At 47.2% G+C, this 26,733-nt stretch overlaps 1 protein-coding gene across 11 annotated transcripts in view; it reads left to right on the forward strand.

The window, feature by feature from the left end:
* The window catches only part of Hydin (Hydin, axonemal central pair apparatus protein), a 346,279-nt gene that overhangs the window by 240,245 nt on the left and 79,301 nt on the right, over window positions 1-26,733 (forward strand). For 7 of the 11 annotated variants that reach the window (XM_039098232.2, XM_039098235.2, XM_039098234.2 and 4 more), the window contains 9 exons: window positions 1,391-1,567; window positions 2,563-2,736; window positions 5,661-5,834; window positions 9,814-10,106; window positions 13,783-13,920; window positions 16,072-16,255; window positions 18,095-18,236; window positions 21,170-21,338; window positions 25,310-25,927. In XM_039098232.2, coding sequence (XP_038954160.1) covers window positions 1,391-1,567; window positions 2,563-2,736; window positions 5,661-5,834; window positions 9,814-10,106; window positions 13,783-13,920; window positions 16,072-16,255; window positions 18,095-18,236; window positions 21,170-21,338; window positions 25,310-25,927 — 2,069 coding nt within the window. Of the gene's footprint in view, window positions 1-1,390; window positions 1,568-2,562; window positions 2,737-3,689; window positions 4,243-5,660; window positions 5,835-9,813; window positions 10,107-13,782; window positions 13,921-16,071; window positions 16,256-18,094; window positions 18,237-21,169; window positions 21,339-25,309; window positions 25,928-26,733 lie in introns of those variants that run through there. The other 4 variants (NM_001427650.1, XM_063277932.1, XM_063277933.1 and 1 more) reach the window with 3 other exon arrangements.

Below are 26,733 nucleotides of genomic sequence, written 5' to 3' on the forward strand. Positions count from 1 at the left end.
AGCCCTAGATGCTAGATATAGTGGGGTCAAGGTATCACTGGAGTTGGTCCCTTCTGGAACTTATCTTCTTATAGATAGTTCTCTTCATCCTGTGCCTTCCCAGTGTGCATCTCTACCCTAAGCTCCTCCTACGCTGATACCAGTCACACTGAACCAAGGCATGCCTCTATCACCTATTTAAAGGACCTATTTTCAAATAAAGTGACCTCCTGAGACATTGAGGGGTTAAGACTTTAGTACATGAAGGTAGGGAGACTTGAGTGCATAAAATTACCACCGTGTTGTGAGTGCTGAAGGACTGGTAAGAAGATGAACGGCATAAGGCTCCTCCCTCCAGAGAGCTCACAGTCAGGAAAAGGATCAGAGACAGGTCCATTCAGGAGACTTGAGCCTGAGGTGTATAAAGGACCTCGTGGAGGCAGGTAAGAGCCTTGTTGCTCTGGAAGTCCATTCATACCAAAGTTATGAGTTTGTTTGTTTTTTCATTTGTCCCAGTAGAAGATGGTCTGGATCCAAGCTGACAGGTCCAGGGGCAACCCATACTGGGTGTTCATCCATGCCTCTCTGGACACTGGTTCACACTGCCTTCATGCTGTGACTCTCCCTTCTCTGACCATGACCCAAAGAAGGTGGCTGCCTCTAGTCACATCTCAGCTCTAAACAAAACAGTGGGGTTCCCTAGGTTAGAGGGGATCACCTGTTGTCACAGTCGTTGTACCCACTGAGACGCTGTGGAACAAGCTGTAAGGTGGGTGCTGGCCTGACAGGGGTCAGGTACCCTTAAGGGCAGGGACACTGGAAATGTCGGTGAGGCAGTGAGGTGGAAGCAGGCTCCAGGCTGTCATGATCTCCACATCGTTCTGAAAGCCTGAGAATTAAAAATGTACACAGCAGCAGTTCTCCTGCCCTGGTGATTACAAAGCCAGCCTCAATTCTTGTCACCGTGTGTCTGCCTCAATCCTTGTAACGTTTTTGTCGATTTACACTTTATATTCTGGGACTTTTTGGAATTCTCCAAGTTTCCTGGGCAAATGCATACTCTTGGTATCTAAACACCATTGAGTGCTGAAACACTCTGCACAGAAGCAGGCTGTTGGTTGGTCTTGATTTTTAGGATTGAGTAGGTACAGGATGATTGTCAGCGCAGTCATTCTTTTTTATTATGATTAAATAATGTGTTTGTATTAATTCTTTGAGAATTTCATGCAACTTATTTTGATGCTACTCACCCCTGACTCCCGTCCCCCTCCTCCAACCTCCACCCCTCCTCATTTCTCCTTCCCCCTCACCATTTCCTGTTTTCTTTTTTCCTCGAACCTCTTTCCCCATCCCCTTTGCTCCCCTTCCAACTCTCTCCCGGTATGTTCTCATCCTCTGCCCTCTTCCCCAGCAGAAGAGGAAGAAATGAACACATCTGACCAAGGAACCGCCAGCACAAAGAGGACATCACTTAGCCGAGGGATCTCTGTCACATCCAACATGGAAGAGCGGCATCTTCCGACTGAAGCCAAGAACTACCCAGATGAGGACGACTATGAAGAAAGCCTGGAGAAACTAACGTTTCAAAGTAACTGAGCACTGCTGGGGGAGAAGTCACTGCTGGGGGGCGGGGTCGCTGCTGGGGGCGGGGTCGTTGCTGGGGGCGGGGTCACTGCTGGGGGGGGAGAAGTCACTGCTGGGGGCGGGGTCGCTGCTGGGGGCGGGGGAGGGAACAGCTCTGGCTAAGCAGAAAAGAAAGGGATGCTCAAGAAAGATCTAAGCCTCTTTTTCCTTATAAAGGGGTACTCTGATTTTCTGGCAGTGGCTTCCCACCTACCACATATACCCTCTGGTGAAGGCCTGACCCATCTATTCACACCGTGCTATGAACATGGAAGCCTGCGGAGCCTCTTAGGGATGTGTTCTCCTTGCCACAGCCACTTGCATTTTGACTTGGCTAAGGAAGACCTGATGCCTTAATGCTAAGGGTATAGACAAATGGGAACTATTAACAAAACAAAACAAAACCAAACAAAACAAAACAATTAGATATCCCTCCAATCAAAACATTAAGAAACCCTCCACTTCACCTCCCAGCATCTAGGATCCATTTTTCTGACCTTTATTTTCTCTGAGATCTGAGTTAAAGCTGAGGGGCACATTGATAGACCCGAGACAAAGGCAAAATCCCTGGTGCCCAATCCCTAGCTCAACTCCCTTGCCACTGACCATCTCTTTCCTGGCACTTTCTCCCCATTGCACAGTCTTGGCTCCTCCCCTACAGCTAACACCAGACTCCTCCACAGAGCCATCCATTCTATCTTGCAGCAAGAGAAATCCCTCCACGTGGAATTTAAGTCAATGGATATCTTTTTTTTTTTTCACTTTAAAATATAGACCCAAAATAGGAGCCAAATGAAGCATTCTTGTGCGCCAGGGTCAGGGACTGCTGTGGCAGTGGGCATTTTAAAAACAAGAGAATTTTAAAGGAAAAAATCATTCCCATCTCTGTTGGCGCCCATGTCCCTATAAATCCCGGGATGCGCACCTGTGCGCATGCTCAAGTGTGGTTTGGATCCACAGCCGACAAGATGCAGAGCACAGACAGCCACTCCGTGGAGGAGGTTGGAGAAGTGGAGAGCAACCCAGTGAGCAAAGCAATAGCGCGCCACCTGGGCATCGACATTTCTGCAGAAGGCCGCCTGGCCAAGAACCGGAAAGGAATCGCCATTATCGTCTACGGGACGCCGGTGTCAGGTATGCAATGATCCGCGGCGGGGCGGGGGTGGGGGGGAGTGGGAGGGGGGACTGTGATCAGAGATGCCACAACCCCTCCATACGGAACCGTGGCAACATCTGCTGTGATCAGGGAAGATCGTAAGAGTTTCATCTGAGGAACAGCATAACAGTGCTCACAAACATGTCTCCAAAAATATAAACCAGAAAAGAGATCTAAAGTTTCATGTCTACATTACCACAATTAGAAAAGACAGTGTCATACGAGTATATTACAATGAAGACAAAGACAGAGCATGGGAGATGATTCGAAGGTTAAAGTAGTTGTGGGACAAACATGAGGACCTGAGTTAGGATTCCCAGAGCCCAGAGAAAAGCTGGGAGCAGTGGTTTGTGCCTATAGCACCAGTTCCGGGGGAGCAAAGGCTGACAGATCCCAGAGGCTTGTCTCTGCCAGTCTAGATGAAACGGTAAGGTCAGGTTCTGTAAGAGCCTGGCTTAAGAGTAACAGGGAGAAGCCATGAAAGAAAGAAGTCCTGACATCAAACTCCGGCCTCCACAAATACCAGCATGGGTGTCCATACATGCAGATGCCACACACGGGTACGTGGTTTTTTTGTTTTTGTTTTTTGTTTTTTTTGTTTTTTTTTTTTTGGAGCTGGGGACAGAACCCAGGGCCTTGCGCTTCCTAGGCAAGCACTCTACCACTGAGCTAAATCCCCAACCCCTGGTACGTGTTTTTTTAGGAAAGATATTCATAATCTGCCATTTTCCATGAGGAGAGAGTGTCAAGCTTATGATCAGTAGTTTGTATCTATTGCCTCGGTAACAGCCACAGTTTTAGTGGCCTGAAGGGTAAAGATCAGCCCTCTCTAGTCTTGGAGGCCCTAGGTCTTCAGTGGGCCAACAGGGCCATGCATCCTTTGGGGACACTGGTGAGTAGCCTGTCTTCTCTCCTTTTCTGGCTTTTACAGACATTGCCCACATTTCCGGCTCAGGATGATATCCCGCATCTTCAAAGCTGCCAGTTCTGTCTCCTCAGCTCCTGCTCTCACATCACTGCCTCTGCCTCTAACCCTCCTGCTTTTCTCTCCTGGGGACCCCTGTAATGAGGTGGAGGACACTCAGACAAGCCAGGGTCGTGTTCAGTGGTAGAATCTGTAAACTGACTGAACCTACAAAATGATCTTTCTTTGCACATAAGGAAGCATCGTTCTTTGCACACAAGGGAATTTGTCCCCAGGCTCCGAGGACGGGAGCATCTGCATCCTTAGGGTTTATAATTCAGCATCCCATGTAACCCATTCCTTCCCCCTCACCCTTCTTTCCTCCCTCCAACCCTTTTTTCTTCAGTTTCTCCCTCCCTCCTTTTCTTTCTTTCCTTCATTCTTAGACTCGAGTTGAGGCTAGCCTCATAGTCTCTATATAGCCAAGGGTGACTTTGAACTCTTGATCCTTCTGTCTCTACCTCTAAAGACTGTTGTAATAATAATTATTTAATAAATCTTGTCGCAGGGTATGCTACCCGCCTCAATGGTCTGTGTTCCTTAATGAAAGACACACACACACACAGTACACACAAATACACACACACACATATTCACACACAGCCTTATAGTTTAATATTCCTTGAGCAGCACAGTAGCTAAGCAAGTGTCTACCCTCCACACTGTTAGAATCCACCTCCTGCCAATAATTCCGAGTTACTGCTTACTAATGTATATGTTCCACCCCGGCCACTCCTGACTTGGTTGAGCAGCCCTCTGGGCTGTGCTCTCCTGGCCCCTTTACATAGCAGCTCTACCTCTCTGTCCTGCACTCTTCCCAGGCATAATGTCTCTCCTTCTCCCTCTCTTCCCAGTCCCAACCGGGAGAAAACCTAAAATCCCACCTCTGTCTGTCCTCCCCAGCCATTGGCTGCTGGCATCTTTATTTACCAATCAGAATCAACCTGGGGGCAGGTTCCCAGGAGCTACCTGCAAACACTCTCATGCAAACATTTTTTTTTTTGGAAGGGGGACCATAATTAGCATTGGTAATACAAGCAGCTACAGAAGAGCTAGAATTACAGATGTGTGCCACCAGCTTGTGTGGTGCTTAGGGATCGGACTCAGGCAGACTGGGCAAGCAAGCACTCAACCAACCGAGTCCCATTCCCCAGACTCCCATTTTGTTTTTATTTACTTAACATGTATGAACATCTTGCCTGCGTGTGTATATGTGCACCACATGTGTACCTGGTGCTCACCGAGGCCAGAAGAGCTGGTTCCAGTTCCCCCTAGAACTGGAGTCACATATTGTGACTTACACTGGAGTTAGAGGTTGTAAGTCACCATGAGTGTGTTGGGAAACAAACTACTCTTCTGCCAGAGCAGCCAGTGCCCTTAACCACTGAGCCACTTCTCCAACCCACCATTTCTTTTTATGAAAACCATCGATAACATGCTGTTTGATATGCAAAGCAGAGCAGCTATAGGCTAACTCTAGCATCTCTACGTGAGTGCGTCCCAGATCCTTTTTCTTTGTTCTTAGCTGCTCTTTCCGAATTTTCTACTTTTTAATGAAAGTAGATTTAAAATGATTTTATAAAAAGCCAAGTCAGCAGAGGTTACTCTTCAAACCAAATATGTCTTCCTGTTAGAATCAGAAACAGTGGGGGCTACCCAGTACTGTAGAGATCATCCAGTACAGTCTGTTTTTCAACTTGAGGAGGAAAGCCTAGAGAGGGTGTTGGTTGTCGTGCCCCTGTGCTTAGGAATAGACGCACAGCTCTTACTCATGGCGCAATGCTGCCCCATCTCTGCTGTTGCTACTCTGGCCACTTAAGAGACTTGGAGGTGAAGCATTTGGAAATCACTCCATAGGGTACCTTGTTCTGCAGACTTCTGTCTAGGACACCAAGCAAATGAGACTCCTAAGAGTCAGTGCCCTGGCTGTGTTTACAGGAAAGACAGCCAATGCCATCAGCATGGCCAAGTTCTACAACACAGCCTGCCTGAACATTGACTCCATTGTCTTAGAAGCCCTGTCAGACTCTAACAACGTCCTTGGGATACGGGCCCGGGAACTGTGCATCCGAGCTGCCATAGAGCAGTCCATGAGGGAAGCCGAGGAGTCAGGTAAGGCCTGTGATTGTGTGTGTGTGTGAGCGTGTACGTGTGCATGTGTGTGTGCATACACATGCATGTAAGGACATGTGCACGCGAAAGTCAGGGAACTACCTTGGGTGTCCTTCTGAGGGGCTTCCCACCTGATTTATTGAAACAGGGTCTCTCACTGGTCTGGAGCGCACCTGTCGCACTAAGCTAGCCGGTCAGTGAGTCCCAAAAATCCATGTTTCTTCTCCTCAGCACCGGGCTTACAAGTTCGTGCTACCACACCTGGTTGTTTATATGGGTTCTGGGTATTAATCTCAGGTCCTCATGCTTGCCTAGCAAGCACTATTCACGCTAACCTATCACCTCAGGACCCTTACTGGTCAGACCATTCCTCCGTGCAGCCCATTGAGCTTCCTCTCCTACAGCCAGGTCTAAGGCTGGTGTTTGACTTGTTGCTAGAGAATTCTCTTTACCCAGCAGGCATGCAGAAGTATCAGTCCTGCGTCAGGTGCATGCCTGACACAGTAGAAAGCAGGATCGGGAAGAGCTACAACCCATATTAAGGCTGGGTTGACACTTGGAGGGTAACAAAGATGCGTTCATTCAGCACAAGAAAACGCTACAACCATAAACATTTTGGTTTCTTTGAGAGAGTAACTTTAGGGCTAGAAAGTTCCAGAAAAGATGGTCTGGGGAAGTCTTCGTGAAAATGGGCTTCAAGGATCAGGCAAATATTAACAAGAAAACTAGAGACAAGGGTAAGACCAAGAAATCAAGGAGGCTGATAGTAAATCAGAGGTGGAATGGACGGTTGGTTGTTTATGGATCAATTGAAATTAGCTTTGATTTTAATTCTATTGAATAGAAAGAATTGGGGGTGACTATGGTCTATCTCCTAGATATCCAAAAGCAAGAGTAGAAAAGTAACTCTCATAATGTAAAGGGAATCATAGAAAAGCAGGGATAAAAAAGACCTTGGTCCCGCTGGTTCTGTGTCTACATACATGGTGGAGAACTGAAGGAGCAGGGATGCTCGGGGTGATCACAGAGACTTCAAACCACAGAAACTAGGAAAGTGATGTCATTTACCCTGCAAGGAATCCTGGGAGGAGGAAGCCTAAGAAGGTGGGTTGAACTTTTGGATCTCAGCAGAGAGAAGCCTGGTATGGCCTTCCTAGTACAAGCCAAGAATCCTGACTCCATCCAGTCATCTGAGGAGTCATCTGAGGACCATGGGTCAGGAAAGCAACACAAGGAAAACATACATTGGGTTCAAAGCAGGGGATCTGACCAGAGCTGGATCCTTTCTCTGTGAACATTCCTAAGAGCATGACGCAGTTCCTGATAGCACCCCATACCTGCTAGTTGATCAACTCTCAGTTCCTCTGCTTGGGATGCTCATGGGAAAACAAGGTTCTTTACTGGGTAGATAAGAGAAATGGTTCCTCAAGGGAAATCCCAAGCAATATCTTAATTCTATCTCTCTTGTATGTTCTCCTGTATCTGATAAAGCAGTGGTCCATGCCACCATGTTAGCATCAGAGAAATGATGGGTTTGAGCCTCTGAACTGATTCCCATCAAGCTGGAGGCTGGTCTAGGGGTGTCCGTCAGTGAAGTGAGAGCTGCAGACACTGGGAAGACACACACAGAGAGACTCAGAGGAAAAGGGAACTCCCTGAGGAAGACTTGTGGTTAGCAGGAAGCACTGGTAGAGAAGCCAGGGGACACTTAGATGGAGGCAGGGCCCCAAAGGCAGCATTCTGCAGGGCAGGTGCTGGGGAAGGAGAGATCAGGGAGAGAGGTGAGGCTTCCACAGGCTCCCCGCTCTGTGCTCTGGAGCCCTTTGCTCTAGTTATGCTGCTCTCACTCCATTTATTTCATTCTGCCCACTTCTCCCAGTACAGAAGCGAATCTTCCTCACTACTGTATTCGGAGCGTGGGAGCAGTGCTGGGCTTACCTAAGAGGTATTTTTAAGCAAAAACTCACAGAGCCAATAAATGAGCAGAATTGGAGGCTGCTGAAACCTGCTGAAAGCTCCAGCAGTTTCTGGTGCCTTTGGGAGCCTCAGTGGCAGGGTGAGGCCCTAGCCAGCATTGCTGTCTGCTGCAGTCAGCAGGCTGGGGTGAGGTAACCAAGTGCAGGTCCACATGTGCCAATCAGAAGCCACAGGAAGCTCCTGCGTGCCTGAATTGTGGCTAGGTCAGGGTTATGTGAGCTATAAAAGCACGGTGTACTCCGGGCCACTGAGGACACAGTATGAGCAGGGGACTGCCCAGCAGCACAGTCAGAGAGTTTTTTTTTTTAATGCTTGGCTTAGATGTTGACCTGTCCATCCTCTCGTAATAGGTTAAATAAAATATACCATTGTAGTTGGTTTTTTACTTTAACGTGCTACTGGAAATTTTTTAATTACAAAGATCACTGTGATGGCGGTGGCTTGGATCACCATTTAGAGAAATTGAGCAGGGACAGGAGTGAAATGAAGACAGGGCATGGGAGAGGGACCAAGAAAGGAAGGAAAATGAAGGGAAAAGGGAGAAAGGGAAGTCATTTGTTCAAATGAAAACTTTTGCTAACCTTGTGTCTAGATGTTCTTATTGAAATATGGAGGGCGTGACAGAAGAGAAACAGCTAGAGGCTCGTGGACACTGTAAAGAGATTGTATAGTTAATGAAGAACAGGGTGGGCAAAAGACCTGGAATCCATAGTGAAAAGTAGTCAAGGCTGAGGGGAGATACTAGTGGCCAGCGCTTCAGAGGCAGCTGAGTGGAGCAGAGCAGAGGTGTCAGGTCCGGTGAGGGGCATGGTGAAAGGTCTGGTGAGGGCCGGGTGCAGGGTCTGGTGAGGGGCCGGGTGGAAGGCCAGGTAGAGGGAGGCTCTGGTGAGTTAAAAGCCTGGCACACCCCACAACTGCTGTAGAACTCATCTGTGACTGTTCCACTAATGGATTCAGCTTCCCTCGTCCTCCGGTAGGTACAGTGTGGCTTCTCTGTATGTATCCCCAAATCCTGGGAGAGGGGAGGAGGAGGTTGCAGGAAATAATAAGTTCCCAGAGGGAACTGTAGCTATGAGGGAACTCTGGAAAGTTATATGCTGATATGATTGGCAGGAACATTGAGTCCTTGTCTCTCCAAGACCTAGAGAACCACGAATGCTGCTTAGCTTAGGAAGCAAAGAATGTCTCCTTCAGGGGTGTCCATCTTTGAAGTCAGAATCCCAAGGGGCACCATGAGACAGGGCAAATATGTCAGGGAAGAGGACCATAAGAAGAGTCTGAGGCTCGGGGCTTGCACAAAGGCACTCCAGCAAGAGCTTGTCTAGGTAGACTTTAATGGAATTTTTAGAAAGTATTTCACGATGGAGCGGAGAGGGTAGCAGTCTGCTTGGAAGGGGGGTCAGGAACAAACCGGAGAAATTAACTGTGTGAGTTAAGGTCCCATTTCTATCATCAGACACTTCCTGCTTAATCCATCCATTCGTCATTAGAGTTGGCTCTGCCCCATCTGTTCCTTGACCTTAGCACTGCGCAAAAGCTTAGAAGGTTCCAAGCAAGGCCTTAGTGCACAAGCAACTTAAGAAATTCTTGACCTCGGGGCTGAGAAAGAAGATGGGCACAGACCATTGCAGGAGCCATCGAAAGGTTGGGCAATATGGTCATTTGAATGGGAAATGACCATCCCCTCCCCCATGGCTCAAATATTTAAACAACTTGGTCCCAGTTGGTAGGGACCAAAATAAAAACTTTGTCTATAAAGTTGCCTTTGGTCATAGTATTAAAAACTAATGCAGGCAGAAAAAGGCTCAGCACCCCAAGGGAGCCATCATCCAATGATCGGTGGGCGGGACCTCTTATTCCAGCCCAGGTCAGTCAGCTGCACATGGAGATTGCTCGGTGTCCTATAAGAGAGTAACTTGGGCTTTGGTGCATTGCACCCCACTGTCATCTCCTTCACACTGTAGGACAACTTTTGCTAAACACCCACCATCTTCTCCAACAGCCCAGGAGTCTTCAGTGACTCAAAACCTTGGGGCACCAGCACGACTAAGCACTGAGAACTTGGGCAGGTTTACCTCCGATCTCACTCTACTGACCCAGGAATACAAAATCCCGAAGAGCATGCGTGGGAGCGTGATGCTCTCCAAAGGCAAGACGGAAAGCCACTGGTCTGGGTCTCAGAAGCAGCAGGGGCAGCAGCAGCAGCAGCAGCAGCAGCAACAACCACAACAGCAGCAACAGCCACAACAGCAGCAACAGCAGCAACATCATCAGCACCAATCTGAAACACCGCAGGTACACAGGGACCCCTGGGAAGGGCATCGGTATCCTTCCTCCTTCACAGCATCCTGCAGCCGGGCCAGCATCCTGCGGCTGTCCTACACCACTCCTTCAGAAGTCAGTACGCAGCCTTCTGGTACCCAGTAAGCACTATTCTCTTACTGGCACTGGGATGGATCCCAGAGGGGTGAAATTGATGAAAGCGAGGTCTCCCATTCAAGCCACACTAGTAGGGAGTCTGTGAGGAATGATGCTTACAAAGTACCTGAAGGAAAATGGTGACAGAAGATGACCACAAGAGAAATTAAGTTGAACCCTGGAAAATTGTCACTATTCAACCATTTTTAGAATCCTGTAATAATAATAATCTCCTATGTCTCAGACCAGCACAAGAGGACCATAAAAGATTGGACCACTAAGCTACAGAGTGCAGGGCTGTAGGGAAAGTCGGGATAAGTCATAAAGAAGTCACTTGGCTCCGGCTGAGGGATTTACAGAGCCATCTTGGGAAATGGCAAAGGCATCAGATGAAAGCGAGGAATAAGCTGTGGATAGATACTGAGGTCAAGTGAATAGAATCCCCTACGATGTGAGCAGAAGGGCTGAGAGGAGTTGCCAGAAAGCCTGCCCAAGGTCAAGCATGTGGGTAACTGAGAGAGAAATGAAGGCAAAAGTAGGAAGCAGGTCTGAAATGAAAGCAGCCCTGGGGGACTTGTCATTCTTGGTAACGTCTGTGTTCCCAAGCCATCAACACCCACATTCAGCTCAGAATAAACCACCTTATTGTCTTCTTAAAGAGCAGGAGGAATGGGTGGATGGATGAAAGGAAAAGGGGAAGGCATTCTTGCAAAATATAAGGTCCACACAAGAAGAAATGAGATCCCAAGAGGAGAGAGGAGGGAGAGGAGGATAGGTGACGTGAGATGGAAGGTGGAGGTTGGGGAACATCTTAGCTGATATGTGTACAAGAGGCGTGGTCTCTTATGGGAAGCAGTGAGGTGGTGGGAGTTGTAGGCTACCTAAAAGGGAATGCTAGAGCACAAATATTCCTAGTGTTAAAACAGATCCCAAAACTACTGCTGCATAAAGAAGAGTTAAGAATGCTGGTGGCCCAACTAAAACCAGAACCTTAAATTCACAGTTTTAATATTTCCCCCAAATGGCCCCTGGCAGCCCTCACTCAGAGACAGAGAAGCAAGTAAGACATTGTCATCGTTGGAGCAGAGGACAAGTGTGCTCAGAACTAGGTACAGGCAGTTGATGTGGAGTCAGAAGAGGAGGCCAGCCAAAGTAGAGAAGGAATTAGAGGACATTGGGGGTGGGGGGAAATGGGAAGATTCGAGGGTCTTCAGGTCCTCAAATAGAGTCTTGGAATCATGCTGTCTAGGCACTGGGTGTTTCTTAGTGGGTAGCTAAGGTGAGTAGAGATAGCTGAATGCCCTTGTAGAGAGGAGGCCATGCATTGGATAGGCAGATGGATACAACTGGCTCGTAGACCTTTGGAAGAAGAAAACTGAGCATTAGATTGGGAATTCAGGTTAAGTAAGATTTAGCTCCTAACAGGAACAGAGACCAGAGTGTAGATGGGAGAGGTGGATAGAGCAATGTCCTCACGGGAGAAGACTCCTACAGGCTGGATGGAGCATCTCGGGGGTTAACTGCTGCCCAGCAAGCTCTTTTATCTGCACCTCCCCTCAACGTGTGTTTTGCACTCTTAACATCTGGTAAATCAGAACCACTGGCTCATTTTCTTTGGGAGCACCAGCCTTTAACCAACTCTTCCCTGACAGCTAAGATGACATTCTTTATACAGATGTTTGAATTTGTTACAAATAGGGTGTCATGGTAAGGTTTGTTTGTTTTCTTTCTACCCATCTAGAAGCGAAGACTTTTAGAATGTGCCAGGGACCGCAGAAAATTCCAGTTCTGACTCTAACCCTCTCTCAGCAAATAATAACTCTAAAAGTCGGAGTAGAAATCAGAGCTTGTGCACCACATGCATGTACACATGCGTGTGCGTGCGAGCACACACATACATATTCACGCACACTCACGCATACACAAGCACACATATACACACAAGCCTGCATTGTTCAGTGTGATAAGACCCAAATGATTTGGGCAACAAAATCCCCTGCCAAGGGCTTTACCTCAGACACATGAGTGCTGGGTCCTTTTGAAGCTCAAGTATTGCATGAGTCCTCTGACACCCGTGACTGACCGTTGATATTGCAAATGGGAAGAAATCCTATCTTTTGGGTAACATTTAGTTTCACGTTCTTACTTCTGAATTTTGTGGTCTCCTCAGCCACCCACTACCATGACTGTGCCCTAGACATTTGTCACTGTCACCCATAAGCTTCGCCGCCACTGTATCACACACCCTACATGCCAGCCACCATCCTCAAGTGCAACTGGTCCCACGGGAACCTCTGGGCCTCCATCTCTCTGCACACAGCCCACCTCACTGTTCCCTTCCTCCCACTTGGATCCCATGGTCCGCCACTGTAGCCTCTTACACCTTCCCCCTTTCCATATCCTCCAGGCAATCTCCAGCCCACCGGACTCAATTCCATCCAAACCAAACTGATCACGGCTGGAAAAATTATTTGCCTCTCCTCAATAGCCCTAATTTAAATTTAACACAATCTATTCCATGGTCTGCCGCAGTAAATTAGCCCTTTGTCTGAAATGGCCATCCCCTGGCCCTCCTCACTTTCCTGACCTCTAAGGCACACTACTCTTCTTAATTCTCAGCCGACAATCTGTCCGCTGAGCTCCAAAGACAATGACCCCGTGCTTTCACCACCACATCTCCCAGTGGGCTTCACTAGCCTTCCCCCTTATTCAATTCAGGGGTTAAACCCAGAGAGAGCCCTTGCTCTCCAGTTATTCCTTTATATTGTATCCTTCCTTTTTTTTTTTACCTGTCCTTCATCCTCTCGAGTTCCTAACTCACCCTTCATCCCCTTCACGCTTTCCTTCAAGGACTGCCTCCTCTGTCTCCGTTGCCCCTGATCATCTCCACCAATCCCATCCAGACATCCACCAGCCTCCCTCTATCCCACCGCCACTATTGCTTCCCAGATTCCAGCTCCTGTGCGCTCCCAAATCAGCTCCCGCACACACGGAGGTAGCTAGCAGCTCCCTCACAGGGGCGGTTCTCGAGCTCTTGTCTCAGTCTGCCATGGTTCCGAACTCATAGGATGCTCCCATCATTCTCCACCCCTTCACCGCTCCTTCATTTCCCTTGCCTGGTCACTTTCCCACCACTCTCCTCACTGCCATGAATATTGCCGGTCCCTGTACAGAGCGCTCAGTTTCTGTCTCCCCTGAGAATGTTAAGCACCCTAGGGGCAGCACCATTGCTGGTCCTGCTTGTTGTTGGAGGCCTAGCCCACGAGGAGGGTCTGGTGCACCATGGGAGCTAAGTAAATATCTGTTGAGTGGATGGGCAGTCAAAGATGCAGGACACCTGCAAAGAACTTCCCACAATATCCCTGCTTGAAGCTACCAGCCATTCTTGAGAGAAAATGAGAATTGTGCCTTTTGCAATACAGTCCTCATTTATGAATAAGGAGCTTGCAGAAGTTGTATGTTTTGTTTGTTTGTTTTTTGTGGAGGCTACAAGGCTATAGTCCTTGAGAAATAAGGCTGGCTTCTGACTTCCTGTCCTCCTCCCACTCTCCAGATCTCCTCCAGCCCTCTCCTCGGCGGCCCCACCCAGCGGCGGCTCAGCGTCAGCGCCAGTATCGGAGGGGAGACTGGGCTGATGAGCTGTGTGCTCCCAGATGACCTTCTCATTCAGATCCTGGCTGAGCGGATACAGGTGCGTGCACACCCACCCACACAAAGCCGCAGGCTTGGAGCTCACACACTGAACCCACACTGAGAGCCGCGAGCGATGCTAGGCTATCCGCCACCCTCAGGGACCTCGGAGCCCTCGGGTCTCCAAGAGGGAAAGTGGGCTTCTTCAGGCTTAACAGCCACTTTCTTGTCCAGGACCCCTACCTTCCCTCCAATCAGAAGCCACTCTTCTTTTTAAAGAACCAGGGAGCAGAAGGTTACACATCAAAGAAATGAAGCAAAAAGAGCAATGTGGTACAAAGAGCAATGTGAGCAGCTTGAAGTCTGAGCTCGCCTGGCACGGTAGTGCACATCTGTAATCCCCATGCTCAGGAAGGTGGGGCACGGGATTGCGGAGTTCAGACCAGGTTAGGTTGCATAATTAGACTTTTATCTCAAAAGTAAAACATGGGTCTCTGTAAATTGCTGGGTTTTTTTTTAAAAAATGTTTTCATAGTGTAATATGAAAAAATTAATATGTAAAGCAAAATTACATTTTATACATTTGCAAATAATGTCACATGCATGGGGGGAAATTCCTACAGTATGTGTTACTGTGTTTGGTTAGTAGGTCTATGGATTTTATATCTCCTTTTATCTTTGTCAATTCTTCTTAAAGGCATACTGCTTTTAAGGTCAAAACCAATGTGATTTTATTCTTTAGGAACTTGGGGGGACTGCAGCTCAGTGGAAGAGTGCCTGCCTGGCTCGCTCAAGGACTTGGTTTTATCTCCAACACCATGTGGACACCTAAAAGAACTATGTAAATGACCTGTAGTCATGACCAGCAAGGTCTAGGAGATCCCAAAGCTGTGTGTTTTCTCTAGTTTCTCACACTGGGCAGCTCTTAAGTGCACATTTTTTCATTTGTTCATGTGTATAAGGTGTGTGTGTGTGTGTGTGTGTGTGTGTGTGTTTATATCTGTGTGTGCACATGGGTTGGAATCCAAGGGTTGGGAAATCGATATCAGGTATCATCATCGTTGCTCTTTGCTTTTTATTTAATGACATCAGGTCTCTCACAGCAGCCAGAAGTTACCAATCCCGGCTAATCTTGTGGGCCAGTTTATTGCAGAGATCCCACCTTGGCATCCCAAGTGCTGGGGTTACAAGCAGCACACACCTGCCTGATACCTACTTGGGTGCTGGGGATTTAACTCCAGTCTTCATGCTCAGTCCTGGCCATTGGTGGCTCCACTGAGCTCCTGTAATACCACTTTGCAGGAGAAGCTGTTGTCTGCAGTGGTCGTAACTCCAAGATCATTCCAGCCCAGTTCTATTGCCATAGTCACTCTAAGGCAGTGGAACGGCTAAGAAAACTACAGGCCCGAGAGACAACTTAGTAGCAAAATGTATGCCGAGTTGGGTCTCCCAGCAGGCACCTCATAAAAATCTGGGCAGACAAAGACCAAAGGATCCCTGAGACTCACTGGCCAGCCAGCCTAGCAGAGTCAGTGAACCCCAAGTCCTAACGAGAGACCTTGGTGGGATTTTTTTGGTCTTTGTTTTTTGAGAGACAGACAGACAGACAGACCGACAGACAGACAGACAGACAGACCGACAGACAGACCGACAGACAGAGGTATAGAGAAGAGAGATGGTCAGCTGTCAAGGAATAACACCCAAGGTTGTCCTCTGGCTTCCACTTGCATGTGCATGCTTGTGCGTGTGCACCTGCACACAAACATGCACATACATGTACACACATGTACATACACAAAAAGAAAAGTTCGAGCAGGCTCTTGCTGCTGAGTTCTCCACTGTGAGAACCCTTCCCACCTCTCTCCTTTGCGTCTTATTTTCATACACCTCATGGAGCTTTCTAGACCTTTTGACACTTGCTTTGTTCCTTTATTCTACACGCAGAGATGAAACAAATCCTTTGTTCTTCAACCCCTACCGTCACATTCTTTCATAAGTGCATCGTTAAGGCATTTAGTCTTCATTTACACTGGGGAGGGGGCAGTAAGTTCCATTAAACACCTTCATTTCCTGTCACCACCTGGACTTTGGTTTCATGGTTGTTTATATTGGAGCCCAGTGGGTCTGCCAAGCCCGACAGAGGAAAAAGCCACCTCTCCATAGAGAACAGTTGATTCGGGCTGAAATAACCATCTCGTTCTCTTGCTTGCAGCTGAGCGACTGTTTCAGAGGTGTGGTGTTCGATGGCCTAGACACGCTCTTTGCACGGAACGCACCTTCTGCCCTCATCTGCCTGCTAAAGGCCATCGGTAGCCGGGAGCACATATATGTCATCAACATGTCTCAGGATTATGTGGCCATGAAAGCCCAGGAGAAAGCTAAAAAGGAGCTAGAAGGCAAGGCCCTGACCTCCCTGGATGACCTCCCCACGGAGCCCTCATGGCTTTCAACTTGTTCTCCTGGTGTAATAACCCAATGGGTTTAAATGACATTGTGCTACCTTGTGTCTCACTGGCACCCTACCTCTGTCCTGACAAGTGACCGGGGTACTCGTTTCTAATCATAGGCAGACCTTAAGGAGAACACACTGTGAGGACGTCCTAGCCTAAGATACTTTGCTTGCTGGTTTGGTTTAAGGCAACTATGCTGTCCCTTTAGACTAATGAGACTATTCTATATACTTTGGGCCGTCTCATCCTCACTCCTGAAGATTATTGTCCCCATTTTGAAACCACAAGATAGGAAAGGTCTCTTGGGGATCACATGATAGAGAAATATGATGGCCCTCAGTAGGCGTAGCGTAGGCAGAAGGATTGTAAGCTCGAGGCCAGCCTGGCTGGCTAGCAAGACTACAGTAAATTGTGTATACTATGTCACTGCACTATATCTATATATACTGTAGTATATCCAGAGGAGAGTCACTTCTATCATTACCTCAATAGCCAGCAAAAACCAAACAATAACAAAAAACCCACTAACTAGTGATTGAAAGATTTGATTGAAAAATAGATAACAAGGACCAGAAAGATGGTTCCACAGGCAAAGGTGGCCTTTCCTCTCCTGGCACCATCTACACAGCTCATAATCTTGGAGTGAGGGAATCTTTAAAGCAGACTTCATTCAGGAACAGGACTCAAAGTCTGCTTCTTCGGACTCTCACCAGGAACAAGAACCAGGCCTCCTTTGAAGTGTTTCAACCTCCTTCCCGGTTATCTAGAACACTTTTCTGTAATGATCAATTTGAAAGAAACAGCTTTTATTTTCCTTGATGATCTTTGAGCTGAGTCTGTGTCTCTAACATGGAATCAGTGTCTGCTGAGGACTAGACTGTGGTCAGACTCTGTCTTCTTGCCGAATCTTGGCCTGGCAGAAAGGGCATCCTCCCTCAGGCCTCATTTTAAAGGACACTAATCCCATTCAGGAGGGCCCCATCCTTATGACCTAATTCCTCAATGATAGACCACACTATCATATTGAGGATTAAGTTTCTACCGTGAACTTAGGGAGATGGAAACCTGATGACTTGACCAACCGCCTTCTTCCTAGTTGTCTAGAACACTTTTCTATAATGGCCGGTTTGAAAGAAATGCCCCTCCCCCATGGTCTTCGGGCTGAATCCGTATCTCCGTCACAGAATCAGTGTCTGTCGAGTCTCTCCAGACAAGTCATCAAGATTACAAACGTGATGATCTGAAACACCATGGATTCACTATGTTACGGTTCTGGGGTCAACGGTCTTGAAGCCCAGGTGTCAACAGCATCGTGGGCCCTTAGAAGCTCTCCTTGCCTCTTATAGCTTTCAGAAGCGACCTGAATTCCTGGACCCATGCCCCTTCCTTGCATCCTTCATTCTTCTGTCACATCTCTCGGCTTCCGCTGTCAGCCCTCTCCTCCGACCCTCCTACCTCCCTCTTACAAGGAACCTTCTGATGGGACTCTGCCACTCAGACAACCTAATTCAATTGCGTCTGCAAGAATGTCCTTCCGCCATGGGAAGCCCCACAATCACAAGTTTAAGGATTGAGACAGGAGCACCTTTGGGGACCACCACTCAGCTAACCATAGATGGAACCCAAACATGGCACTATAGAAATGAAGGGAAACCATCAGGGACTGGAACAGCCATCTACACCCCCTTCTCCCGCCCCTCCCCCCACCCCCACCACCTCCCGCTATTGCTGTGTGGGCAAAGCTACTAAGGCTTTGACATCCCCTTCTCTCTGTTCACTCCACAGAGACCAAACGCCAGGAAGCTCTTGCGAAGGAGAAGGAGCGTCTCCAGACACTTGATGAGGAAGAGTATGATGCCCTAACAGCAGAACAGAAAATTGCATTTGACCGCGAGGTTCGGCAGGCACTCCGGGAGAGAAAGAAGAGGTGGGACCAACACTTGGCCAAAGCAGCACTGTCCCCTGGGGAGGAGCTCACAGGGAGACCAGGGTCGATAGGGTGCCTGCTCAGCCCTGAGTTATCTTCCAAAAAAAAAAAAAAAACAGCAGTAACCTGGAGGGGTATCTGTGGAAGGTGGGGAAAACTAATCCAGGACCCCTGCTGCTGCAGACTTTCAGTGTGTCATATTATCCTCTGCTCCCTTCTGCTGGGGCATTTAGGACTATGGGAAACTTCTGTGATGTCATAGCTAGTTCTCAAGAAGGACTTCATATCCCTGTGTCCTTCCAGGGTCCCACCGGCTGCCCTAGCAAATGAATCCTGGGTAGGACACGTTGTCCTACATGCCTAGGGGTCTACAGCTTGTGACCCAGGAACCACTCTGTTGGCATGAGTATAATATCCTAACTATTCTCCCACTTCTTAAGCCCACATGTGGCAGGCTACTTTTTTATGATCCTCAGCCTAGACAGTTCCCCAGAGACCCAAGGCAAGCTCCCAGTCAACACGAGGCCTCATGAGGGACTGTACAGGAACTAGATCACTCCATAGCATGTAGGGATCCAAAAAACTAGAGCTGCAAGCTTAGGCTACCTACTTCACAGTCTCCCTGTCTTCAGACATCTGAGACCTGGGCAGTGCCCATGCACCCTCTGGGGTTTAGAGTGTACAGACCCATGGCACTCAGCTGTGATATAAGTTCATTTTCTCCTCTCCCTCTGCCTTCAGACCTTTTCTGGGACTCTGAAAGAGATTGTCCTTCTCCTGCCCCCCCCACTTCATCTTTGCCCCTGAGTAGGAGAAATGTGTATTCATCGAGAGGCATGACAAGCTTAGCTTTGCCCCCCAGAAAATGCCCCTTTATCATCAAAGCTACAGCACTTGCTGCCTTCATGCATTCACTTCATAGTGTACATTTGCTTACCACCAAGATGTTTGTCACACACACACACACCATGAAGGATGTAGACACAGCCTCAGGAAACAGTGAGTTCCAGCAGCCAGCAACAACTACAGATTCGTAGACATAAAAAGAGGTAAATCAGAGCTTCCTAAGCTTTTTGTGTTCTTGAGTTCTTTTTGCCTAAGAAATGTTTGCCTGACTAGGTAGAGTGGTGCACGCCTTTAACTCCAGCACTCAGGAGGCAGAGGCAGGCGGATCTCTGAGTTCCAGGACAGCCAGGGCTACACAGAGAAACTCAGTCTTGAAAATAATTCATCAAAATTGTAATTATAAAAAAAGAAGAATAAATGTTTACATGACCTCAGGAAATATAGATAAATTGATAAACAACCCAAACCTTCTCTGGTATCAGAATAAAATTTACTTTAACATAATTCTTTGACATACATATATTTTTTCTAATTTGTGATATACAGAAGTAAATTTGCATAACTAATGAGATGAACACACTTTTTCTTTAGAGACAGGGTCTCACTGTATAGACGAGGCTGGCCCCCCACTCAAAACTCACAGATATCCTCCTGCCTGAGCCTCAGAAGTGCTAGGATTAAAACTGTGCACCACCGCCAGTTGCTTCTCTATTTTTATGTAAGGAATTAAATCTTTGATACCGAAGGACAAAGAGTATCTTGGGCATTTTTGAAAGCTGGTAAATACTTTTCCTTTATAATCATAAGTGTTGGGAACGTGCTTTCATACTCTCACGTAGGACAAAATATCCAAAGTCTGCTTGTTTGTCTTTATTTTCCAAAGATTCTGGAAATTCTGCCCTAATCTCAAGCCAAAATTCACTTCAGGCTTTTTTAATTAAAAAAAAATGAAACTCAAATCAGAAATGGAACGGCAGTTTTTAAAATTGACTTATTCTAACTTGATTATATACTAATTTGATAATCTCATGCTAACACATGACTAGGAAAATGTTTGAAGTCTTCCTTTTCCATAATTAAGCTATTCTGTTTATATAAAGGCAAAAAAAAAAAAAAAACATTCACAGTAAAAACCCTACAGTCTCTAGTCTGGGCCAAGGCGTGTCAGGCAGTGTTGATTGGTTTTGCATGCACGGTGTAATAGCATACACAGCACATGGGTATTTTGTATGTTTAGAACCAAAACTATTCTGGGCACGATGGCATACACCATTAATCCCGGCACCCTGGAGACTGAGGCAGGCAGATCTCTGTGAGCTCCAAGCCAGCCAATTTTCTACACGGTATTTGATTTTTAATTAAGTTTGGACTATTGCATATCCAGAAACTTTGGGCTGTGCCCAGGTTTTTCACAACCCCCGCATCTCAGTTACATAATCCCACCTTGTGTTCAGCCTTTAAAAAGCTGTGGGTTAAATACTTCAGAAGTACAATCTCCTCCTTTTTTTATATTCGGTGCCTGCTTTAATGCCTCTGTGCTACTAGAAGCTCGGGCAGACACGGTTGATAGCACAGAACAAAGGGAGAGAAAAACAGGAGGAGAGCTTTCCAGAGCCAGCATCATGGCTTTGAGCCAGCTGTGGTAGGAACTGATACTCACAGCATCCCTTCTGTCTGAAGGTCAGGTGTGAGAGTGAACCTGCACTGATACCACAGCAAGAGCAGCCTTCGAACATTCTTCTCCGTGATCAACCTTGTTTTCAGCCTTTGTCTTCCTCTCCCATGAGGAGTGTCAGGGCTAGAAATGCAGATAAGTTAAAAGAAAATTCTAATTGCATTTAACTCATCAGAGATTTGCTGAATAGCCTTTCAAAGTTAGTTTTGACCCCTCTGTTTCATTCATTCATTTATTCACTCTTTTTTTAATTCATTCCCTCCCTTTCTCCTTCCCTCTCTCCTTCCTTTGCTTCCTTCTCTCCTTCCTTTTGCGTAAGCTGTGTCCAGCATCCTCCTCCTCTGGCAGTCCCCACTTGGCAGGTAGAACAGGAGGTGCTGAACTCTGTTTTTCTGTCTCTGGCTTGATGCAGGGAGCTAGAAAGACTCGCCAGGGAGATGCATGAAAAGAAGCTGCAGCAGGAGTTGGAGAGGCAGAAGGAGGAGGACGAGCTAAAACGGAAGGTCAAAAGACCTAAACCGGGCCCTGTGGCAAAGGAGGAGCCACCCCTAAAGAAGTCACAAGGACCCACAAACAAGCAGGTAGCAGCCCTCGCTCCTTACTGAGAAACTGACTTTGTCTGGATATTGTCTCGGGGCACAAGGTGGAAGAGCCGAGCCCGGGGATGTTGGTCATGACCACATGCACACGCTGAGTTTGTGCTTCACTTGGTCACGCATTTGATATCCGATGCATGTGCAGAAGGATAGCAGTGCCCACCTGTGGTGAAGTCAGAGCCCAGAACCCTATCTCTTAATGTATTCTACTCTTCGCTCTTTTCTTGGCCTGTTGCAGGACCCTGGCTGGTGCTAAATAGGTTAGTATTAAAGACTTTCTTCTAAGGGCATCAGTCAGTTCTCTCCAGCACCTATGACTTCTGCAGTCATGGTTAGTTATTGTTGTTCTGTTGGTTGGTTTTTTGAGGTTTTTTTTACCATATTTAAAGCACCACATATGAATTCCCTCCTATGGAGCAGGCCTCAAATAAAATCAAGAGAACATTTGGTCGCTCCCATAAAACAATCTTGTCACTATTGTACCCATGGGTACATTTTCACCTAGCAGATCATTTTGTAGCATACAGTCCAGTGCTGGTTAAGATCATTGGTGTCTTTTCTTCCCTAGCAGCTCTAAAAAGCCAACCAGTAGGGAGAGAATTTTCTGACAGCTCAAGTCTGATCCCTACGTCCAGCCATCTACTTAAAGGCAAGCTGCATGTGTAGATCACCTGAGCTTGGCACAAGACACATTTGACCGCATTCCTTGGGAAGACTTCTTAAAAGCCTTCTTGGTCTAATGTAGTCACCTGGTCTGAAAATGGAGCCTCAAAGAAAGCCAGCTGAGACCAGAGAGATCCCCTGGGAGTGAAAGGAGACACCAGGGGGTGCCTGGTGATGGGGGAGGATGAGCCAGCTTAAGAACCACCCAACTTTAAGACCCAAGGTGTCCTTCAACCCTGTGCCTCCCTCACCAGCACTGTGTTTCTCTTCTTCTTTGATAACTAAAATTTCCCCAAATCTTTCCCTCCTCTCAGGCTCTATGCTCCATCCCCTTCATGCTTCAACCTTCTTTACTCTGCCTCAGTCTCCATTACACTCTTTTGACCAAAATTTCCAACAGTCACTTCATGTTGATACGAGGCAGTCACATGTCACCGTTTGACTTGGTCGGCTTCTCTGTGGGGTTTTTATTCATCCTACTAACTCTTGAACTCTCCCTTTCTGTGTCCTAGCCTCACCTCTCCTGACACACTCTGTCCCCCCCCCTCCCCCTCCCCCCAGCTCCTCCCCCAGCCCCAGCCCCGTTCCCCTTCCTTTTCCTTCCTCCTACCTTTCTTTCCTTTGTGGCCCTAATTCCCTTCCCCTCAGTCAGCTCACAGGCTTTCAGCCTCAGCCTCTCCTCCTCCCAGCTTGGCTACTTTACCTTATTTGCTGTGGTCCCCAACACCTCCCATATGACTTGGTCACTTTACCCTGTCTGCTATGCTCCCTAATGACTCTCCTGTGAAAGCGTTGTTGCCAGCCTATGGGCTCCCTTAAAATAACAAATCATGAAGATACTCGTTCCTCGATCGATTAAATCCATTGAACGATTCACAGCCAAATGGACTTGAAGGAAGCAGGTCTTTGAGGGAGTGCCTTTGAAGGCTTTGAAGCTTGTCCCAGGACCTTCCCACTGTTCCTTTCTCTCTGCTACCTGGATACCATAAAGGATATCGCAGTTTTCTTTAAACATGTAGCCATCTTACCATTTTCAAAATTATGAGCATGAAGTAATTCACAGTGTTCCTTCCTTACTATGCCTTTAAACAGTTTCTGACCATACGGCCCTGACTCCATTACGATGCCACACTGATTTCTACTTTTCTCTTTTATTTCTCAATCTTGTTAGAAGTTTTTCATCTCGGGGATGGAGTCACCCTCAGTTCAATCCCCAGAACTTCCTAAAAGCAGGCATGCAGGGTGGCACACACTGATAATCCCAGCAGGCAGGTGGTGGGGCAGGAGGATGAGAAGCTCCAGTTTAGGCCAGCCTGCTTACTATAGGCCCTGTCCCCAAAACTGCTGTCACTTTCGTTCCCTTTCCAAAGAAACCACAGTGGCCTCTGTGACCCCTTTCCCGTTATGTTTGTTCTCTGGTAGGTTTCTCCTCCTACCTTTTCAAAATGTCTTCCTCTTTGCTTTTCTTCCCTTTCTTCTCCTAACTTCTTATGGTGGATATTAATGTCATTCGTTTTTATTTTCCAATTTATGAAAAGTCACAAACACACTTGTAAATGTTGTTTTGCTTGTGTACCCTTGCACTGTTGACATGCAGTACTGACCCCTTCGAGCTTCCTAATTACTCTGCACAGCTGCTTAGCTCATAAATGGTCTCAGAGTGTACTGTCCAAGTTCCAAGTGAATGGCTTCCTTTGAGGGATCTTTCCTCAGACGTCTGTCTCCAGAGGTCATGTCTGTCCATGTTGTATTGATCCTTTGTATTTGCTACGTAACCTCCTACATGAATGGTTTGTATAAAAACCCCCGCACATTCCCAAATCCTTCCTTTTTTTTTTTTTTTTTTTTTTTTTTTTGGAATCTTTTGTCAGCCTCCAGGTTCTCTATGGTGAGTTTCTATAGTCTCCAACTGAAAGTCCCTCCACCTTCCATACCAACTCTGGTGTCTTCCCAGTGGCAGACTGAGACCTTCTCTCACAGAAGCTCGAGTGGGGTGCTGGAATTCTTACTTAATAAGGCAGCTCTGACAAGCGCTTTCATATGGCCATCTTGCTGGGCTGTGTTCGAGATGATGTAGAAAAAGAGGCTCAGTGGGATGAGAGGGGAAGCCAGCTTTGGTCACTCAAGACTCCATGCTGGAAGCAAGCCTCCATTTAGCTGGGAAGGGGGGCACTAGAGTATGGGAGTTATCATGAGATTGGACTGAACTTACTGTCCCCTAAGAACACCGCACAGAGTGATGGAACCCCCTAAGAATTTCATCCAAGCAAAAAGAAAAAAACAGAACCCACAAAATAAATGTTAAAGCACAGTAAGAAAAGGGGGCGTACGTTGATTGTTGTATATCAGGTTCATTGGATAAATAAGTGTTTTACATGACCAGATTCTAAACTCCCATTTGTTCCCCAGAAATGCAGTACAAAGCTATGTCGTTTTAATAGCTTCCTGCTAAGAGAACCCTGGCTCCATGAGAGGTACTGTTGTAAATGCTAAGGCATCGCTGTGCATCCTCAGTCGTTAACGATCCTTTGATGTACCTATTAACTATCCCCATTGTGAGCTACCATATAGTTATGGGGAATTGAACTTAAGACCTCTAGGGGGCTGGAGAAATGGCTCAGTGGTTAAGAGCCCCGACTGCTCTTCCAGAGGTCCTGAGTTCAAATCCCAGCAACCACATGGTGGCTCACAGCCATCTGTAATGAGATCTGATGCCCTCTTCTGGTGTCTGAAGACAGCTACAGTGTACTTATATATAATAAATGAATAAATCTTTAAAAAAAAAAAAAGACCTCTAGGAGGGGCGGGGATAGCGGACTAGAGAGATGGCTCAGTGGTTAAGAGCTTTGACTGCTCTTCCAGAGGTCCTGAGTTCAATTCCCAGCAACCACATGGTGGCTCACAACCATCTGAAATGGAATCTGATGCCCTTTTCTGGTGTGTCTGAAGACAGCTACAGTGTACTCATATACATAAAGTAAATACTTAAAAAAAAAAAAGACCTCTGGAAGAACAGCCAGTGCTCTTAACCTCTGAGCCATCTCTCACGCTCTGCTCTCCCCACTATACAGAGAAAGGTTGTCAGCGACCGGCCACACCTACAATGTAAAGCCAGGAGGCAGGCCTGTCGCTGAAGCTCCCCACACTACATACAAAGTGATTCCCAAACTCACTGCACCTAAGGAGGCTCCTGAATCCTAGGCCTCCCGGTGAAACTAGATACTGTCCTGCATACAGTTTCGCTTGTCTTTGAGGAGGTGCTGGGTGTGTGATTTATATGCTTTGCTTTCTAGCTTCCCTCTGTCGCCAAATTAGAAATGAAGATGGAGTCAATCGAAAGGAAAGTTTCTGTCAGAGAGCATGGATTACTTGAAGAAACCACCAGGAAAAAGAAAGCCACGACCGAATACGCGTTTGGATTCCCAATTACCCAGGAACAGGAGGAGAGCGAAGGAGACTTCCTGAAGGACTCTGACAAGAACCTGGCACAAAAGTTTAAAGTCTATGACACGTGTCTGAAGGATGTGCAAAACATCCTCATGTATTGGGACCGCAAGCAAGGGATGATGGTACCTCACACTGGCCCAGATGAGATCCCACACGAGGTTGACGACCAGCGCCAGGCGCCTTCAGGGGGCGGGGGGCGCAAGGGCCGCAAGGACCGGGAGAGGGAGCGCTTGGAGAAGGAGAGGGCTGAGAAGGAGCGCCTGGAAAGGGAGAAGGCTGAGAGGGAGCGCCTGGAGAAGCTGCGGGCCATGGAGGAGAGAAGCGATGGGGAAGGGGAAGGAGAAGAGGAGCATGAGGGAAAGAAGGATCTCGGGGTGCCCTTTATCAACATCCAGACTCCGGACTTTGAAGGCATAAGCTGGAAGCAAGCCCTGGAGAGTGACAAGCTTCCCAAAGGAGATCAGGTACAAAGGCGTCTGTGGGGTAAAGCATCAAGCAAGACCTAGGGACCATGCTACCATAAACATGTCTCTTCATATGGAAAAATCCAGCAACCCTTGGATTAATCTCAGAAACTATAGCTAAAGGGACCTCTTTCAATCCATAGACAGTCCCACCCACCTCTCCCAACTATCTGGCCTCATTAAAAGCCATCTTTGCGTCTGCTCTTTAATACTGGCAACACTAGTACTCCAGGGTAATGAGAAAGATGCTCATTCAGAGTCAATCAGAAGACTTCTCTCTTCCAAGATGTCTTCCTTCAAAAGCTTTCCACTGGGATGGGAATTGATCTGTTAGGTTAATCCATTAGGTAGGCAGCCATTTACTACGGCCTACAAAAGCTGTGTGCCTTGTAAAGCAACCCCAAGTGTTAGTTCAGGGGAAGGATGTAGATATATACATAACATGTATATATGTGTGGTTTTATATATATATTGCATATTTTTATATACACTTTTTCTGTAAAGCATTAGTAAAATTCTGGTCTAAAGATCACACTTATCTCAGCCTCGGGGGGTTGAAGGCAACCACCACCAAGATACAATGGCCTTGAACCACGTTCCAATGACTCTTACTTACAAAGGCGAACACCAGGCCAAATCTGTCAAAGAGCGGGTGGGGTCACAGTCTGCCGACCTCTGGCTCAGTCACAAGTTAGGTAGGATGGTTAGAACCAGTTTTGTACCCCCACATTCCGACTCATAGGTTGATTTGACTATTAATTTACTAACTGGTAGTAATAAAAGTTGGTTACTAATCTAATAATTAT

The sequence above is a fragment of the Rattus norvegicus genome, chromosome 19, assembly GCF_036323735.1.
Source record: "Rattus norvegicus strain BN/NHsdMcwi chromosome 19, GRCr8, whole genome shotgun sequence".
Classification (NCBI taxonomy): domain Eukaryota; kingdom Metazoa; phylum Chordata; class Mammalia; order Rodentia; family Muridae; genus Rattus; species Rattus norvegicus.